General features: G+C 42.0%; 1 protein-coding gene across 7 annotated transcripts in view; it reads left to right on the top strand.

The window, feature by feature from the left end:
• Window positions 1-18,298, top strand: part of st3gal3b (ST3 beta-galactoside alpha-2,3-sialyltransferase 3b) — a 53,787-nt gene that overhangs the window by 12,022 nt on the left and 23,467 nt on the right. For 3 of the 7 annotated variants that reach the window (XM_063885423.1, XM_063885422.1, XM_063885421.1), the window contains 6 exons: window positions 74-220; window positions 10,106-10,168; window positions 10,616-10,657; window positions 11,896-11,938; window positions 13,244-13,336; window positions 17,099-17,193. In XM_063885423.1, the coding sequence (XP_063741493.1) occupies window positions 103-220; window positions 10,106-10,168; window positions 10,616-10,657; window positions 11,896-11,938; window positions 13,244-13,336; window positions 17,099-17,193 (454 nt within the window). In that variant the 5' untranslated portion in view covers window positions 74-102. The remainder of the gene's footprint in view (window positions 1-73; window positions 221-10,105; window positions 10,169-10,615; window positions 10,658-11,895; window positions 11,939-13,243; window positions 13,337-17,098; window positions 17,194-18,298) is intronic. The other 4 variants (XM_063885425.1, XM_063885424.1, XM_063885428.1 and 1 more) reach the window with 2 other exon arrangements.

Raw genomic sequence — 18,298 nt, 5'->3', positions numbered from 1 at the left:
CCTTGCTGCTGACTGGTGAGTTACTGTTGTGGGATGTACCAAAATGACCTCCCTATACTCTCTTGTCCTGCAGGTGATGAGCTGGATGGTGCCATGTGAATAATGAACACCATGAAGCCATCACACAAGGCGCTGTTCATCCTGTGCCCCACGCTGGTCCTGGGCTTTATTTACTACTCCTCCGGGAAGCTGCATCTACACGTATGGGGCCAGAAGCCTCGTAAGTGACATCGCCAGTATGACTGTTGACTCATTTCCTGATAATCCATCTGAACTTGTTGAACTATTATGCAAACGTGTTTTGACACCTATCTCTGTTTTGTCTTGCTCTGCTGACTGCCTGTTCACCATCTGCCTATTGCAACCTGTTTCTTTGGTTTTATTCTACAGTCTATCTGGTGAAGCGTATGTCAAGCTGTGTGTTGGTTTCTCAAAACCTCTGTTACTAAATTTAGTTTTCATTCATTTCACCAGAAAACTGGATGTGGTGGAGAGAGTAAATCAGATTGTCTTGTAGAGCCAATTTTGGTTGCTCTCTCTCTACAGAAAATCAGCCTGTGCACCTTGTCCTACCGTAGGAAATGTACCTGCAACACTGTTCCTCTGCTTTGTAAGAAAACCTATGCGTTAACCAAAGACATGAAAGCCTTTGACTCTTAGACACAGCTTACTACAGGAGTAGGAGTAACATTTAGAGATTTCCACACTTGGGTGTGGAAATAACTGAAGAATGCAGATTTGCAGCTCCCTTAAATAAATACTATAAAGGCACGCCCTCTGGATTAGCATTTTTAAAATTAACCATGATCTGTTTGGGGTGTTTCTCATGAGTCAGTTGGATTTCCTTGTAATGTTGGATATCCTGAGGTTTTGAGTTCATATTTAGAACAGATGATTACGGTGTTCAAGGTTTCTATTTGACTTTCTTAGAAACATTATGTGAGAAAAACTACCCAATTGATGACCGACAACGGGGTGGGTTTGGTTTACATCACAGTGTGTGGGCACCCTGAAACAGCTGTTAAACTCCAGCAGAGGGGGCTAGAATATTTCTCTATAGAAAAAACCCCACCTTTTTGCCGGTGCCATATGTTTTCTCTGAAAACATTCTCAGGGAGTAGCTTTTGGCACAGACAACAGAAATATTAATGTTGAGGACATAGCTAAACGGATAGCACTCTTTCAAAGGTCTCTGATGCATTTTCTTCCTGGTATTGCATCGCTGATATTCTCACAGTTTCCGTATGCATTTATTCTGTAATCATAGTTTTCCTAAGCAGCATGTAGGAGCGTGACAGACAAACTTACCCACTGCTCTCAACTCTATTGCTTTCCCAACTGCTGCATGTGTGATGCAAAAATAAAGTATTGTGTACAGTATGGACAGTATAGCAATTATCAGCGGCCTGTTGTCATTGGTGTTACTGTATGTCTTGATCTCCATTCAGACATGTGTATTACTCCTTACATGTTCTTAAACTGTTCCATGTCAATGTTACATGTTTTTTTTTTTACCAGTTTCTCTGACAATTTACCAACTAGGACCTAGTAGTGAAAGCCATTCGAGGGTCAAATGTGTTAATATCTTCTAAACATACACTGTAGATCAGTGGTTCTCAACTGGTGGGTCGTGACCGAAAAGTGGGTTACGGATAAGCAAGTTGAGAAAAAAATAAAATAAAATCACAGAAAAAAGTCAAACTTTTATTTTGAAGGCCACTTTTAATTTAAAATTTGTAATGCTGTCTGTGCAGTAGCGGTTTGACTGGAAACGTTGAGATGTGTATATATATAGATATCTATCGATATATTAATGCAGTGGTTCAAAAATTAAAGTGGGTCCTGAGGCTTGACCAGTTGAGAACCACTGCTGTAGATCATGACAGTTATGAAAATAAGTGGTGATGCTTAAACAACCGATTTCTGAAGCAGTCAAGCCAAGGACAGAAATATTATGTCGCCAGTTTCCTTTTTTTTTTATGCCTATCATTGTTCACTACACACTTCAAGTGCCAAAATGCAACCAGTATGTAAATACACTATGTAGACAAAAATATTGGGACACTCTGGTATATGGAGGTTGTTTTTCTGGGGTTGGCCTCGGCCCCTGGGTTCCAGTGAAGGGGATTCTTGATGCTTCATTTTACCAAGTCGTTCTGCACAATCCTATGCTTCCAACTATTTGGAAACAGTTTGGGGAAGGCCCTTTTCTGTTCCAGCATGACTGTGCCCCAGTGCACCAAGCAAGCTCCATAAAGGCATGGTGGGATGAGTTTGGTGTGGAAGAACTTGTCTGACCCGCACTGAGCCCTGACCTCAACCCCATCGACACCTTTGGGGTGAACTACAACGGAGATTGTGAGCCAGGCCCTCTCGTCCAACATCAGTGTCTGACCTCACAAATGCTCTTCTGGATGAATGGGCACAAATGCCTAGACACACTCCAAACTGTTGTAGAAAGCCGAGTGGGAGCTGTTACAGCTGCAAAGGGGGGGACCAACTTCATATCAATGCCTAAGAATTTGGCATTTGGGTGTAATGTGTAGCTGTCCCAATACTTATGTCTATATAACCATTCTCACATTGCAAAATAACTTCCAGAGAAAGCTTTTCTTCATTGGTGTCGAAATAGGACTTCAAATTTCTCCCCGTCTTATATGCCAGGAAGCAAGCAGCAATTTTCTACGTGTAGAAATATTTTTGTTGTAGTCGAACATGGAGCTCCAGCATAACAGAACTGTGTGGAAGTACAAAAAAATAATCAGAATCAGATGATAATGCTGTCTGAAATTGCTATTCAACCAGCAGTGAATATGTTGTAAATAATAAGTCAGTGCTTAAAATGTTTGGTTATTTGAAGATAAAAACAGCCCTGAAACAGCTGTTCAGATCTGGGTTTCCATACACAACCCAATCATTTCTTGCCTTGCCCCCAGTTTTCTTAACTGACCCATGCCTGTTCTAGCATGTGATGAATTTTGTCCACATTGGGACTTTTTTTGAAAACTGCCTTGCATACATTGCATTGGTCACTCTAAACATCATCTAATCATTACAAACGTGATTATATGTTTTATATAGATGGCTGAATTTTTTTCTTAGCATTTATCTTATCTGTTATCACTTCCTCTTTTTGTATACGTCTCGATCTTGAGGTTTTCATATCTGGTTTCTCCAGCTGTGACCGAGGTCTCTGCCACACGGCTCTTGTTTTTATATTGTGACACCTTCCATTTTGTCTCAATGCATGATCAAAATGCACAACTCCCTACTAGTGAAATGAAATGCTTTCAAACTTGTATGGTTACCTGCCTGGTAATGAAATGAGAAGCAGTACATTCAGTTTAATAACAGCTTGAGACAACCTTTGATGTTGAAAAGAATGAGGCTTATTCTTTTCTGACTTGCACAAAGTGATAGGAGAGAGCTTTGATGGGAAATATTGGCTTTCTGCCTTACTGTGGTGCCAGATGTTCGGCTTACAAAAGGTCACAGGAGAAAGAGGAGCATGTGGATACTCTATCGCACCCTCTCCCCCGGTTAGCTAAGCTATGCTGTAGCGCTGAGAGGATCAGATCTAGATGATCTCTTTTCCTCGTTCTTGAATTGTAATGGTAGAGACTCAGCCACATATAGAGGACTACGTCCTGCTCGTCATGTCTGCTTATTCGTCAGCCTCTTAGTTTCTGTCTTCTTTGCGGCAGGTTCCAGATGCCCTTTCAGGGTGCTGAACATCGGTGGAGAAAAAAAAGTGTTTCATCAAAGCCTCTGGTTATGTGAGCCATTTTTAGAAGTGTTTATGTGTAATAATGGCTGTGTCTATAGATCAGATCAGTGCTGAATTCTGTTCCCTTTTATTACATTTTTGTTCAACCAACGGCCAGCTTCAGTATTCCCCGGGTCTGTTTGTTTTCAGAATCAGAATCGGGATACCTTTATTCGTCCCACAGAGGGAAAATGTTAATTTCTTACAGCAAAAAGAGTCAAATACAGCTTAATATCACAACCAAGATACAAAAATTACACAATTTTACAAAATACACAAAAATAGACTGTTCAGAAACAGTTCTGAGGTATAGCAGCCAGGGATATATTTCACAGTTATTAACGGTGTATATATATTGCACATAATTGGTATTGCACAACAAGGGGTGTTATAGTCTGTGTTGTTATGTGTGTGGGAGGTCTACCGGGGGCCATGACGGTTATACAGTCTTGACCGCTGCAGGAAGAAAGACACCATGGGTCTCCCACCACCTCCATTTTGTCCAGAGGACTCCCCAGGACAGAGCTGGCCTTCCTTATCAGTCTTTACGCCATCTTTTGACTCTAGAGTGTCAATATCAGCTGTAGTGTTTGTCTCTTGTAAGGCTGGAGTGCTAATGTCAACTTTTACCTTGTCTCTTCAAAAATGGTCCTCTTTTCTTCCCCAACAAATGTAGGTATCTACTAGTTGTACTTATTTGTAGCTGCTAGAAGGGCTCTTAGTCAACATTTGCTGTGTCTGACAGAAGAGCCTCTTATCTGCCATTTCTTTTCTGTCTCATTCAACTCAAACGATAATTAAAGTCCTATAAGGAAATAAATGAATACAGCCTGATAAATTGCTGTGTGAAAACCTGAAAAAAGCCGCTGTGTGAATTGAAAATGTAGCTGTAGAAGCAGCTCAATGACGTCGGTCTGCACAGACATTGTCGTGGAAATTCCACACTTAATCAGCTTCTGGTAAGAAAAGAACAAATCTACAAGCTTCAAATCAAAGATGTGTTATTTTAATAAAGACCAGAGCATTTAACACAGGGGTTCTCAAAGTTTTGATAGCTAAGGGCCAATTTTGGAACCCAACATTGAACTGGGGGCCGCCAAAGGATTTTTTTTTTACAAAACAGAAACAAATCCCATTTATAATCATTTTAATGAACAGGTTGCATCTCTACAGTTTACATTTATTGATCCACATCAAGTAATGTGCAATAAACACATTTTAATTAATAAATGAGGCTAAACCGGGCAGAACTTGTGAAAACCTTGAGAAACATTATAATGCACACAAAATCCCTGGGGTTCTCTGCCCTCAACAGACACATTTGGGATATAACAGTCCTGTGTGCAGTCCATTTCAAATGTATTTAGAACAAACAGTCTCAGTGTGCCTTGCTTCTTGTCTTATCAGCATGGGCCTTATTCAGGAGCAATTCCAGCTACCAAAGCACCACAGGAAAACCTGCAGAGAGAGTCAGACACAGACAGACAGACACACGCACGCACACACACACACAGAGAGAGAGAGACTTAAAATAGAAGCTTACCAAACAAGTAATCATCATCATCATTAATATATATCATTGCCTGTCATCAATAAGCTTGTCATTAAGTCACACTGAATATTTGTTACTTGGTCAACATAGCTTTTTAATTGGCATGGGATTTGTGGTGCTGTTTTCGGTTGGCCACGATTCCTCTGATGTCCGGCTCCATCTCTGTCGTTGTGATATGAAGGACAGCATGTAGATGGCCATCTGTCAGCCTGGATCTCAGCTTGGATTTGTTGATGGCCATGGTGGAGAAGGTCTTCTCACAAATGTATGTGCTTCTGAGACCATTCTGATAGCATGCTGGCGAAGTGCAGGGCATGTGGATGGGGAAAGTCCTTTGTAGAACTCGATGAGATTCTTGTCACAATATGCTGCTCTGGCCTCGGAGCTCTCCTGCAGGTCGATGAGCTCAAACTGCATTTCTGCAGACTCTTCCTCAAGGACACATGAGAAAGGATTTTGGAAAAGGTTGAATGCCTTCTCGTGGTCCCTGAAGTCAGAGAAGCGGTGGTCGAATTCCTCTCTGAGTTTTTTTATGAGGTTATGGTTCTTTACTGAACGCAGGTGACGTAAAACGTGGCGCCCATCTGTGTCTGTCATATGCGAGCGACTTTCAGGCGGGAAAATGGGTGAGATCTCCCTGTTTGAGTTGTCCCTGCAACAGTTCAAGTTTTCACTGGAAAGCTTTGACGTTGTCAAATAGTGTGGAAATGAGCTTCCCATGGCTCTACAGCTTCAGATTAAGATCGCTGAGACAATTATTCAGATCACCAAGGAAAGCTAGGTCACAGAACCATTTAGTGTCACTTAACTCTGTCACATCTTGTCTTTTATTTCTTTCCTCAAGTTAAGAAAACGTTTCAGTGTGGCACCTCTGCTCAGCCACCTGATGGCAGTGAAGCCAAAAAAGTCTTGAATTGGCGGTGATTCAGACCTCTGGACTTCAGGAAATAAACTGTCTTCACAACTACGTCCATGACATGTTCCAAGCGTCTGAACAGTGAGGGCTTCTTGCTGTATTATACAGTGGCATTTGATTAGTTTCTCACCTCCGTTGTTGGCCACTTTCTCAGAGAGCAGTGACACGGCACCTGTCTTTCTCCCGACCATTTCGGTGCGCCATCTGTTGTGACACCGACCAGAGACGACAGGTTCACATTGTATGCATCGAGACTGTGACACACTGCATCACAAATGTCGATTCCCCTTGTTCTGTCTTTTATACTCTCCAAGCTTAGCAGCTCCTCGCCTAGGTCCAAGTTCTCTGTGACTGTTCGGATGAAAATCAGCAATTGCGCTGTATCAGCAATGTCCGTGCTTTCATCCAGTGCGATGGAAAAAGCCCCCTTTCCTAGCCCCTCCACAGGTTGTCCCAGTTGCTCTTTCAGATCGTTGGCCATATCTTCGATTCGTCGTGTGACTGTCATTCGATAAACTTCTGTCATGGAACTTTGTTTTTTGCTCCGGGCATACAATCTCGGCCACTTTCAAAATCCAGATTCGAACAAATTCTCCGTCACTAAACTGCTTGCTCCGCCTGGCTATTTCGTTAGCTACCACATAGCTAGCCTGTGTTACAGCTTCACCGGATTTAGCCACATTTGTGAAAACTGACTGCTGTGCAGTGTAGCCTCTTAAGTTGTTCAAGCTTACTGGTGCGCTCCTCGCCGCTGAATTAATCGTAGGTTTTATGGTTGGTGTCATAATGGCGTTTTATGTTGCAGTCCTTGCGCATTGCATTTACCTGCTTGAAGATCAGGCAAATGACTTTATCCGACCCGTGAGGTACGACAAAGTAAGCGTTTGTCCACTTGTTTTGAAACTGCCTTTTCTCCTCACCGACACAACGTTTTTTTCTCGAGGGGCCCGGCTCCCGCTCCCGCTCCAGCTCCATCTTCACATCTGTCCCGGTGGCGGCCTAGTGGCGAAAAAACTTAGCGTCCCAGTGGTGAAAAGAAAAATTGCACCGTGGACTTCTGGGAGTGAGGTCAAGTGCGGTCAGACTACACCTGTAATTACCGCTTATAGATGCCACTAAAGACCACGAGACGGAGATTCATCCTTTCAAAGCAATGTACAGTTCTAACAGTTTTACAGGTTCTGTAACTCATTGTGGGCCGCCATTGGCCCGCGGGCCGCACTTTGAGAACCCCTGATTTAACAGAATTAATTCCAGGTGGAGGCCAGATAACCTGCACAACCAATGTCGTACAAGGATCTGACCCCGATCAAATATTAGACCAGATTCTTAAAGGGAAGGAAGAAGGGGAACAGCCAATCAAATTCTACATTATAAGATACTAAAACAAAGGGAGATGGGAAAGGGGATGCTACATCAAAGGACAGAGAGACAGACTGTATTCAACAGTGTAATTTAGATTACAGGATGTAAAAACAAAGGGAGGGAGGGAAGGGGATGCTAATCAAGGACAGAGAGACAGAGAGACAGACTGTATTCAACAGTGTAATTTAGATTACAGTATGTAAAAACAAAGGGAGGGGGGGAAGGGGAAGCTAAATCAACGGACAGAGAGACAGACAGAGAGACAGACATTTGTCTTTCTCAGGAAATCAATACTTTAACAGCTTGATGTGAATTTCGTTAGTGAGATGTAGATTGAAACTGTGGGAAAGTCTAACTGCAAAAGAAACTTAGTGACATATATATAATTAAATGGGACTATTATACATTTCTACGATAGACATGAACAGTGTCGTTGTTGAAGCAAACATTCAATCGCCGCCAGATTCTTTTTAGTGTCAATAAAGGCAATTACAACTGTTATCGATCCGCTTTCATGTTGGGGGACAACTTTGCGAGTATTAAACAGAGATTTTATCGACTTTTCCAGTGGAGCAGGGGATAGATTATTGTTGGACACTAAATAGAGTGTTTAGCTGTATTGATGCACACTGTAAGGGATGGATGCTACAGAGAAAAGGTCTGAAATAGCTGAAATAAACTCATCATGGTAACCAGATAAATGCTGATACATATACTCACCTTGTGTTTGTGTCCACCTTTAATTTCTTAGAGCAGTCATTGTTACCGTTTACCAGTGGCAAACCATGTCTATCAAATCTGGACCTTCTGTAGACACCATTTGCCATTTCGACGTAAAATAAAAACTACGTAATCTCACTACGTCACTTGCTATGTAGCACTTAGCTAGGTCCTCTTTCTCGAGCCAGTGAACCCTGGAACCGTGGGAAAATCTGAAAGGATACGCCCATTGGCTACAACTCAATATATGATTGGTTGATCAAATTGTCAGTCCAAACGTACGCTCTCATTCAGTTTAAGGGCCAGGGCATTCTATCAAGGATATGGAATACCTTGGCTGAAGGATATTCTTCCCAGAGAACCAGAAAAATATCTGATTGGTTGCATTTTTTTTCTAAAACAAACCCACTCAAATGCGTAGTGCATAGAACGAAAAAGACAAACAAATCAATGTAACACTGAAATATTACAGATCAACAACACAGATACGATTCTCATTTATTCACTTTTTTTTACATTTTATTTGTATAATCAATTTGATTGAGAATTTTCTTTATCTGAGGTTTCCAGGTTATTCTCTGAATACCTTGAAGGCCCTTTTGTGTTAATGTTTAAAGTGTGGGTGAAAAGCATTTGTTTAAAGTGTTAAAAGATTGACGAGCATGGCTGGCAATGCATTTGCAGCACACACTTCCGTTTGAGTTGAGAGCCAATCACCAATCTCTTCAAAATAGTTTCGTTTTGTGGCTTACACAGGAACAGGACCTTGTGGTTGGTTTTCCCTGAAATGGACTCATGCAGGGTGAGAACTATATTTCTTCAACCGGTTAAGCTGCATGCCACAACGTCCAACCTTTTTTATATAAGCATTAAAACACGTTTCTCAAATAACACATAGAAATGTTATGACAAGGAAACCACTTGTTGGTTCTACTTGTCATTTTCAGGGCTCTATGAAATTGCTTAGGAAGCGTGCTCTTATTGTTTCCGACCCCAGCTTGGTTTTCAACATCGGGGGTTGCCTCCTCTTGTGGTCATCAGGGATACGCCTATACACTTTCAGCTGGAATGGAGTTTGACGCCTCTCAATTGGGGAACTTGATCTGCCAGAGGGCCTCACATGGAGAGGTTGTGTGCTTACATCCGTTAATAAAAGAATGCTGTCATTTGCTATTTTCTTGGAGAGGGCTTTTTAGTTTTGCCATATGTAATCCTGGATAAAACAACGTGGTAGCTTTCCTGACTCTTGATTGGCGTGATGGACCACATTCTAATACCTGTGGGTTTTTGTTCCAAGCTAACGTCTTCGTTTGTATGTATTTGATAAAAGAAAGTAAAATGAATCATCTAAAAGGGGATGTAGAGTAAACAGATGCGGCCATTTCAAAACAGATCTTAATCCACCCCGATAATCATGGCTTTTAGGATGTTCAGAGTAAGTCACAGTCACTCACTGTGGGTCTGACAGCGCTGTTCCCACAGCTTTTTGCAGAAAGTGAGAATCTCTTATGTTCTGCGAATCTTTAACAAGTGATTCTTTTAGATTCCTGATGGTCTGTATGGTTAGTTCTCCATGACTGTGTTGGCAGACATCGGAGTGCTGCATTAAACCTTTTGAAGCTTTGTTTCTTTCATCTGTCTGCCTTTTGTGTGCATTTGTTTTTGTGCGAAGCCACAGTCTGTTTTCCTGACGATGATGTTTTTTTTTTTTTTTACAATATTCTCAGTTTCTTTGGTCTAGTTGCTTCCACAGCTCCTCAGTGACTTAACCCCCTTTTGTTTTCAGAGAGTGATGCAGAAGAGACAACTGTAGTCCTGACTAAAGGGGCAGAAGTGAAAAGAATTCCAGGTAGAGGCACTGAGACCCTGCCCCATTATTACCGGGTGACTATTTATCCGGGTGGCTTTACACTGGGCTTTTTTAATTTTAATTTTTTACTTGAAATAAACATCTTTGCTAATTCAACCATGAAGGCTTTAATTTATCACCACTTTCACCTTTCTATAATTTATTTTTGGAATACAAAACAATTCACTCATTGTCCTTAGTGGGAATCTTGCCACGATAATCTCAAAAACACACTGAGGTTAATTAGCCCCTTCATTTGGATTTTTTGTCTTTTGAATAAAGATTGACAATGAGCAGCTTTAATCGTACTGGGCTGAATTTTAATTCTAACTTCTCCTCCTCTTTCTCTGTAATGTCAGACATTTGCAGTTGGCTTTAATGTCAAGTCCAGTGCTGCCATGGACACACTGAGCTCAAAGGGTGCTAACTGACCATTTTGTGTTTCAGAGTCGGAAACGGACCTCACCGGGGGACGAATAGTAGGCTCAGGTACATCTGCAGCCCCACCAACCAAACCCCCTCCCATCTAATTCTCTCGCCAGAACCTTTTTTTTAAAAAAAACCCTGCGATACTTTAGCAGCCACATTGGGCTTGAGAAGCTAGTCCTTTTCCTCCAACTCTTTCACTACTATCAGGGGAAGTGATTCCCCTTTTTTCAAAGGAAATTCAAGACGTCTATTAATAAAATCTGACTCCTAGTGAGGAGCTTAACATCTGCTAAGCCACCTTCCTCCATGAAGTGTGATACAACACTGCCCTCTGTTGTCCTGGCTCAGTAACATAATGTTTGGCAAGTGAAGCAGTCTGCAGGCCTTCCCATGCATAATGCTGTTTCCACAGAACAACATTTGTGTTACTGGTTAGGACCCTGCCGCTTTGATTCCTCCTCAAGCTGCTGCCTCGGCTTGGCCCTCTGGCTGCTTTATGCTTCTCAACAAAAACATAGTCCACACACACACACACACACACACACACACACACACACACACACACACACACACACACACACATACACACACACACACTTGCTCTTCTTGGCTGCTACGGCTAAGTCCCAATCCTCCAGGGCAGTGCTTGGATCCTTCCCTAACCAGCCGTCACGCATTCCCATTGTCTTTTTCTTTATCTTTCTCCTCCAGCCTCTCTGTGAAGACAAGATCCGCAACCACAGGAGTAATACCACGCTCTTCGTACTTCCAACTAATGCCCATCTTAGTCTTCGTCATGCTAATTACAGCATTTTACTGATCTATAAGTATCAAATATAGAATATACGACATAGATACTCAATCGATAACATTGACAATAAGGTTCTAACCCCCCCATCGATATTTACCTCTGTGCTTCTCTGTCTTCTACCTTAACGCTTCACCAGGCACCTATTGGCCGCCCCTTTGGTTGTCTATAGGTGATCTCTAACTTCTTTTTTTCTAACTTTATTTTCAACAGATTGTTTTGGCTGGCTTTTCCCTAATCGTGCTTGTTTTTTTTCCCTTCACAAATCGTTAATTCTAATGCTTTATTTACTTTTACATTCGCCCATTTTTGTTTTGAACGATGCACAGGTTGTTTACAACTACAGCCAATGAGCTGATAGTTGAAAACGATGTACATTGGATGAGCCGTACTAATGAGCCGACTATAAAACGTTTTCAGATGCCGTGCTTTCGATCTTCGCCTGTGGAGATCTGTGCCATAATGTTCTATCTCTTTTTTTCTTTTCCAGTGTATGATAAGCAGGGCTTTCTGCTGCAGTTGGACACAAAACTGTGAGTACATGTCTAGAAAACATTTCTTCCATTTAAAATAGGGGATATGTATAACCTAGAGCAGCTGAATCCCCAGTTGCACTTTGACTCCATTCATTTGGATTTGTTTAACAGCTTGCTCCACTGAATACTTATTCTTGCCAGTCTGGTTGATCAATTGGGAACACATAAACCTTCAACCAATGAATCTTTATTTTAGTTTTAAATAAACATACATCAGTTCATTGGTGTTCTAACCACAACCTGGTGACAAATGCACACGCCTAATTTGTGCTCTGAGTAATACATAGGAAGATTTGTGGGAATTTAGTCTCCCCCCACCCCCTTTTTTTTTATTCCACAGCGGCTGTGGTTTGTCAGGCTGAGAACATGCTTCGTTGAGTCATTACCCAACTGTCATTGTGTCAGCGTGTCTGTTGATATGTGTATAATTCCCTGAATTGGTTTGACACTCTGGCTCTAAACTGCCACGATAAGGCCCTCTCCCCGGCCCTCCCATTAGCATGCAGGCAACAATCTTAATGTTCCCCGACGCTCACAGGGCACATCTGTCCACACTCTGCACACACACTGTAAGCAGTGTGTCAGCACACACGTTAGGGTGGTTTTCACATGGCTTCAGTTTATCTAATACTGCTCCTTACATTATATCTGCAGTCTCATTCATTACTCCGTCAGAGCACCTGCGTAAAAAACTGGTTATTAGCTTTTGGGAGTTGTAATTCCTGCTGATAGTTTTCATTCCTAACAAACCACATAACAACACGAGGCAATTCAAAGTGCTTTACAAACATGAAGCAAGAGCATTACGTGCAGTAAAGTCACATAAAATGGCTTTTAAAAACAGTCATTTAAACGCAAAGACAATCAAATAAATATAAAACAAGCTATATAGAATAATACAGCAATAAAATACATGAATAAAAGTTACAGTGCATAAATAGTTGAATTAAAATACAATTCTTCAGATTCAAAAGGCCTCACACAGTCCTCTGACTCTCCCCCTTCTCCCTGTTTATTTGAACTAGATTCATGGCCTTCATCAGGTTATTAATGGTCATGCTAGTAATCGGGAGGTTCTAGCTTTAGCCCTGCCTGTGTGATTATTTGAACAAGGCCCCTCTGCTTTGTCTCGCCACACACAGGTGATGCTGAGCCCTCCGACTTCCTAAACCACCCGTTTCTCTCGAGCACTTTGTTTGACAACCTCCGTTTTTTTGGCGCTTCGTTACATGTCAGTGTAATTGATAATCAGTTATCACGATGTGTCTGATTAATCGCTCCCTCTGTTCTTCTAATGTGCAGGCCACAGGAGTTGGCGTACAAGTATGGCAACCTCAGCGAAGGAGTGTGCAAGCCGGGATATGTAGCAGCCAAGATGACCACCATCTATCCTAAGTGAGAAGGATTTTTTTTTTTTACTTGCATAACAGTGAGGAGATAGATTTTGATCCTTTATTTAAACTTGCTTCAAGAACTTCACATCCAATCACAAGCGTCACATACTAATCATTCTAATTGGTTGTCAGCGTAGGAAAAGCTAAAACTGTCGAACATACCAAGAGGCATGATGTCACTCCTCAAGCCAACTTGGCCTTAAGGGTCTTTGAGTCAGACACAGAGAAACCCACACATTCCTCTCCAATCTTCCCTCGTTTTAATCATGTTTCTATCATCTTCTCCCCCCGACAAAACCCTGACTGTGTTCTTGTGAACCCCTTGTTCAACAAAAGAACTTTTGTCACCAGATCTACCATCTTTCTCATATCGCAGCGCACAGCCTTCGAGGCTTTCTTCATGAGTGACAGCAACTAACTTCCTGTCCTGACTCATCACCAGCTTCCTGCTACACAAACCACGCAGTCCACACAATCCTCATCGACCCTCTTCTGATGTCATTGGGCCTTTTGAGTTTTCTACTTTCCACTACTTGCCACCAAACAGCTCAATCTATAGAGCATTGTCCCAGCAGCATTCTCGGGGCTAGGAGAGGGCCGATTCTCAGCGTGGCTGCACAATAGCATTTCAATGCAGTACTTGAACTATGGTAGGATTTAACTCATGGGTACCACTTTACAATGAGGATTCATAAAGGGTTTATAATTGGGGTCTTAATTAGGTTGTAAACACTTTATTAATCATTAAGAACCATTGATAAACCAGTTCTAACATAGTTTTCATACATCAACACAGGCTCACTATTTGGCAAGGTGACTAAGCCTTATATTGGCTACTTAGCCTTCTTCATCAGCCAACATCCTCGGTATCTGTTGTTCACCGAGTTGGTTCCCCCCACCGATGACAGTTGTCCTGTTTATCTCTTGTCTTATAAAATGATTTATAAAGTATTCACAACCTAACTAATAATTGAATCACAAACAGTTTGTAAAGCCTTTATAAGGGTAGTCTTATTGTAAAGTGGTACCAACTAATTTCTAAGAATTAGTATTGAACCAGATTTGTCTATTTTCTGAGGATGCAAAATTCCGCTTATACCGTACCTTTAAAAAGCAAAGTATAGAGTATTGTCCTTTTCACTTTTCTTTACATATGGCTTGGTCTCCCTGCCTGTTTGACATTCTGCCCTTTATATCCTGTTAAAATAAGATGCTTTCACAGTGTTTGAGTGAGTCTATTCAAACTGTATGGCATAATATACTTAGTATATATCGAATTAATTGAAACTTTAAAACATCACCCTCAGCTGTGCACTTTCAGCTATAATGTGCTGCTTCTAAGACGGAGGAAGCAGTCTTAGAGGGACGACCCTCTACCTATGCGAGGGGCTACAATGCCCCCCCCTCTTAATGACTTCCTCTAATCAGCCGCACGTGTCGGATCAAAGTTCTGCACAACACAGCACCTCCACTGGGAGCCCGCTGATCACCACCACCTTCAACCCAGTCACACACAGGTCAATGAGCACAATTAATGCAGCGTATGTGTGTGTTTGTACGAATGTGTGTGTTAGTGTATGGTAGAACCTACACAGTTTGTGATTAATCACGTCCTGTGTGAAAAGGAATCAACCAATTAACATCTTGTTTGTTCACTCCGTCTGCTTTGTATGTTTACAAGGCCAAAACAATTTAAAAGTCCTTGTTAGCATTTTGTTTAAATAGGTGCGGCCCACAGTTCAGCCGTTAGAGAAAAACCTACTTAACCTCTCGCAGTGAGGTCCTCTTATGGCTCTCCCTCTAATCATCTCCTGCTTCCTCCATGTTTGTCTTCTCCGAAGCCCTCTGCCCTGCACAATCCAATTTATTTTGCTCCCCTCCCCTCTCCTCCGCTTTACCCAAAACTGTTTGTATTGAAGCCCTAAATCAAGTGTTGGCAGTGAACTTGAAGAGGCACGGTTATGAAAATATTGCCCGTGAAAGATGGACGTAGCAAAGGAAGTGAGCACAATGCGTCCCTGCCTTTTGGGTGTTTTAGGCGGCCTCTTTTTTTTTAATCAACAACAAGAAGCCCCCTGTCTCTGCCCTGTCAGGATGTCAGCGGCTGACTGTCGGTCAGGGCTCAATGACTTGCAATGGTCCTGTATTATTTATAGCCACTTCTGGCCTCAAAAGTCTTGGGTTAAATGAATCTCCATTTGTTTGGGCAGGACAGACGTCTCTGAGTGGTTGTCGGGCGATGTGAGGAGGAGATAACTGCCTCTCTTCTCGTGTCATCTCTCTACTTTCAGACTTTTAACCTGCAGGATGATGAGGGTATCAAGGACCGATTAGGGTGCTCGGAAGAGCTTTAAGCTAACCGGAAGGCTTCCCAATAACGTCGTCCATGTTTGGTCATCCACAGCTCCGTGTATTTCTGGTAAACCCATGGAGGTATTATGGGAACAAGCTGTCCATGGTTCCTGCTGAGACACAAGGGAATGTAATCTGTCCTGATTCCAGTTGGAAATGCCATTGCATTGTTATTGCATAAGAAGTCTTAATTTATGGTTGGTGTTAGAAAGAACCACCATGCAAGTGTGTTTGTGTGTGTGTGTGTGTGTGTGTGTGAAGATGCAATTATTATGTCTCTGCTGGTCTGGGTTCAGCTAATCTCTGTGTAACTGTCTTCTATTATAAACAAAATAATGAAAGCCAGCTCAATAGATGTCTCCGAGGCGCCTAGCATTGTCTTTCCTGTGTGTCCTGATTGATTATTTAGGTCTGACAAGGAAAGGCAAAGGGCTTTATGCATGGTAATGTTAGAAAAGAGACAACGAGAGAGGCTGCCTCTTTGCTTGCTTCCCCCCCCCCCCCCAAAGCTTTACTGCAGGTCATAAAAACACACATTCATCCCGGAGCCACACTAACAGAAGTGGCACGTAGCCCAGTGTTCGGGTCGCAGGCGTGACTAAGAGGAAATGGATTCTTTTGATTTCAGAGCTGAAATTAATCACACACAAACACACACACACAATGAGGAAGAGGCAATGCTGGAAGTAGCCTTTCATGGGGCGTTAAAAACACTGTTACAGATGTGTTTTTGAATGTAAAACTCAATTAGTTTTTTAATGTAGCCGTTTAACTTGCCTGTTCTCTGTCATGCGTGAAAACACAGAACACTCGCATTCAGTTTGTATAAACAATCTCGGCTCAAATCATTTGAGGAAAAGCATTCTGGCATAAGTATGTTGACCCAGCAGATTTATTGAAACTGAGTGTCAGCTGTGATTTAGGCCTGGGTGGAGAGGTTATGTTGATGGATGATGCACTGCAGCAGCTCTCTGTCACTCCTCTACTTGGTTTTTGCTTTTTTTTTACTCGTGTACACACACACACACGTGTGCCCACACACACACGCGCGCCCACACACACACACACACACAAACGCGCGCGCACGCCCACACCCACACGCGCGCCCACACACACACACACACACACACACACACACACACACACACACACACACACACACACACACACACACACACACACACAGGAACAGTTGGTTTTTATGGCTTTAGCAAGGAATGTGTGGATGCTGTCCGATCAATGACAATAGAACAAGTGATTTAATTTATGATTTTATGGCTTAAACTTTGCCAAGCTCAATAACACTATAGTTTTAGGTGGAGCTGGTTTCATAAAGAGGATGAGAGGGAATGCACAACAAAAAATAATAACTTCTTTCCCCTTCTCCTCCCTTTCCTGCGTCTCTTTGCAGGTTCATGAAAGTAGCACCCATGTTTCTTGATCGGAACTTCAAACGTCTTGCAAAAGTCAGCAATTACTTACCTCCGTTTGGATTCAAAACACAAGGTAAGAATGGTTTTTGCTATCTGTTACTTTCTGTGAGGGATATCTACTGTACTGTCTACTGTATAAGGTGCCATAAAATGGAAAACTGTATATACCTTGGCATAGTTGAATAAGGAGAGTTTGGTACATTGAACTGACGTACCGTGAACCTCAAACACCATTGTTTCCTCCTTCAGTGCAAATCATGAATATGTATATCACAGCGGTAAAACGGGCGAATTACAACAATCCCTGTGTGTGACGTAACACACGGTAGTCCAGCCCCAACATTTGCTTACACCAGCTACTCGAAACACTCACGCTAACACTTACCACTCCTTAACGTTGCACTCCAATCTCCGACCAACTGACTGTTCTTCAAATTCATCGGTCTCCTCCTCCGATAAAGGCTCAAACATGTAAGGTTGGATGCCAATAGCCTCCATTGTTTATCTCACAGTTTCGCGAACTTCACTTACTTCTGTGGACTCTGAGGCAGCCATGGATTGATCCTTGTAAACCAGCCAATCAGAGCAGAGCACATCATAATTATTTAAATGAGCCCCAAATAAGGCAATTCAGCTTGTTTCATTCTAGGACCAAATCATAGGGTTGTAAATGGGTCTGTCAAACCGCATCTGGACATTTTTTTGACACTTCTTTGTAGACATCAGAGAACAATTTAAAATACCAGATAGATGCATTCTATGGCTACTTTAACCAATGGATTAAAAACAGATTTTCCCCATAAAATGTTAAAGTGATGCCAGAAAACAACATTTCTGTTCTTCAAATAGGTATCATTATTCAAGATATCTGAAAATTGTGTCGAATAAAGCATAAGACGGCATAGGTCGCTTTATTTTTTACAGAGCTCTTAATAAATAGGGGATGGATGTCCGGCCGGTCTGCCGGTGGACGAGTGGCAGGCAGCAGGCATACACTGAAATTGTGATTTCTGAATTAGATTGTTTCTTTTGCTGTCCTTTTTTCTGAAGAGGAAGTGAAGAAACCGTAACTCTGGATTTATTTGTCGTTTGAGGTGCAGTTTATGACTGCAGCTTTAAGACATGAAGAAACTATTATAACTATTATATAAGAAACATTATTTTAGCGAGAATTGGGC

This window comes from Eleginops maclovinus, chromosome 6 (genome assembly GCF_036324505.1).
Source record: "Eleginops maclovinus isolate JMC-PN-2008 ecotype Puerto Natales chromosome 6, JC_Emac_rtc_rv5, whole genome shotgun sequence".
In the NCBI taxonomy this organism is placed as follows: Eukaryota; Metazoa; Chordata; class Actinopteri; order Perciformes; family Eleginopidae; genus Eleginops; species Eleginops maclovinus.
The sequence above is the reverse complement of the archived record's forward strand: the minus strand, read 5'-3'. Positions and strand labels throughout refer to the sequence as shown.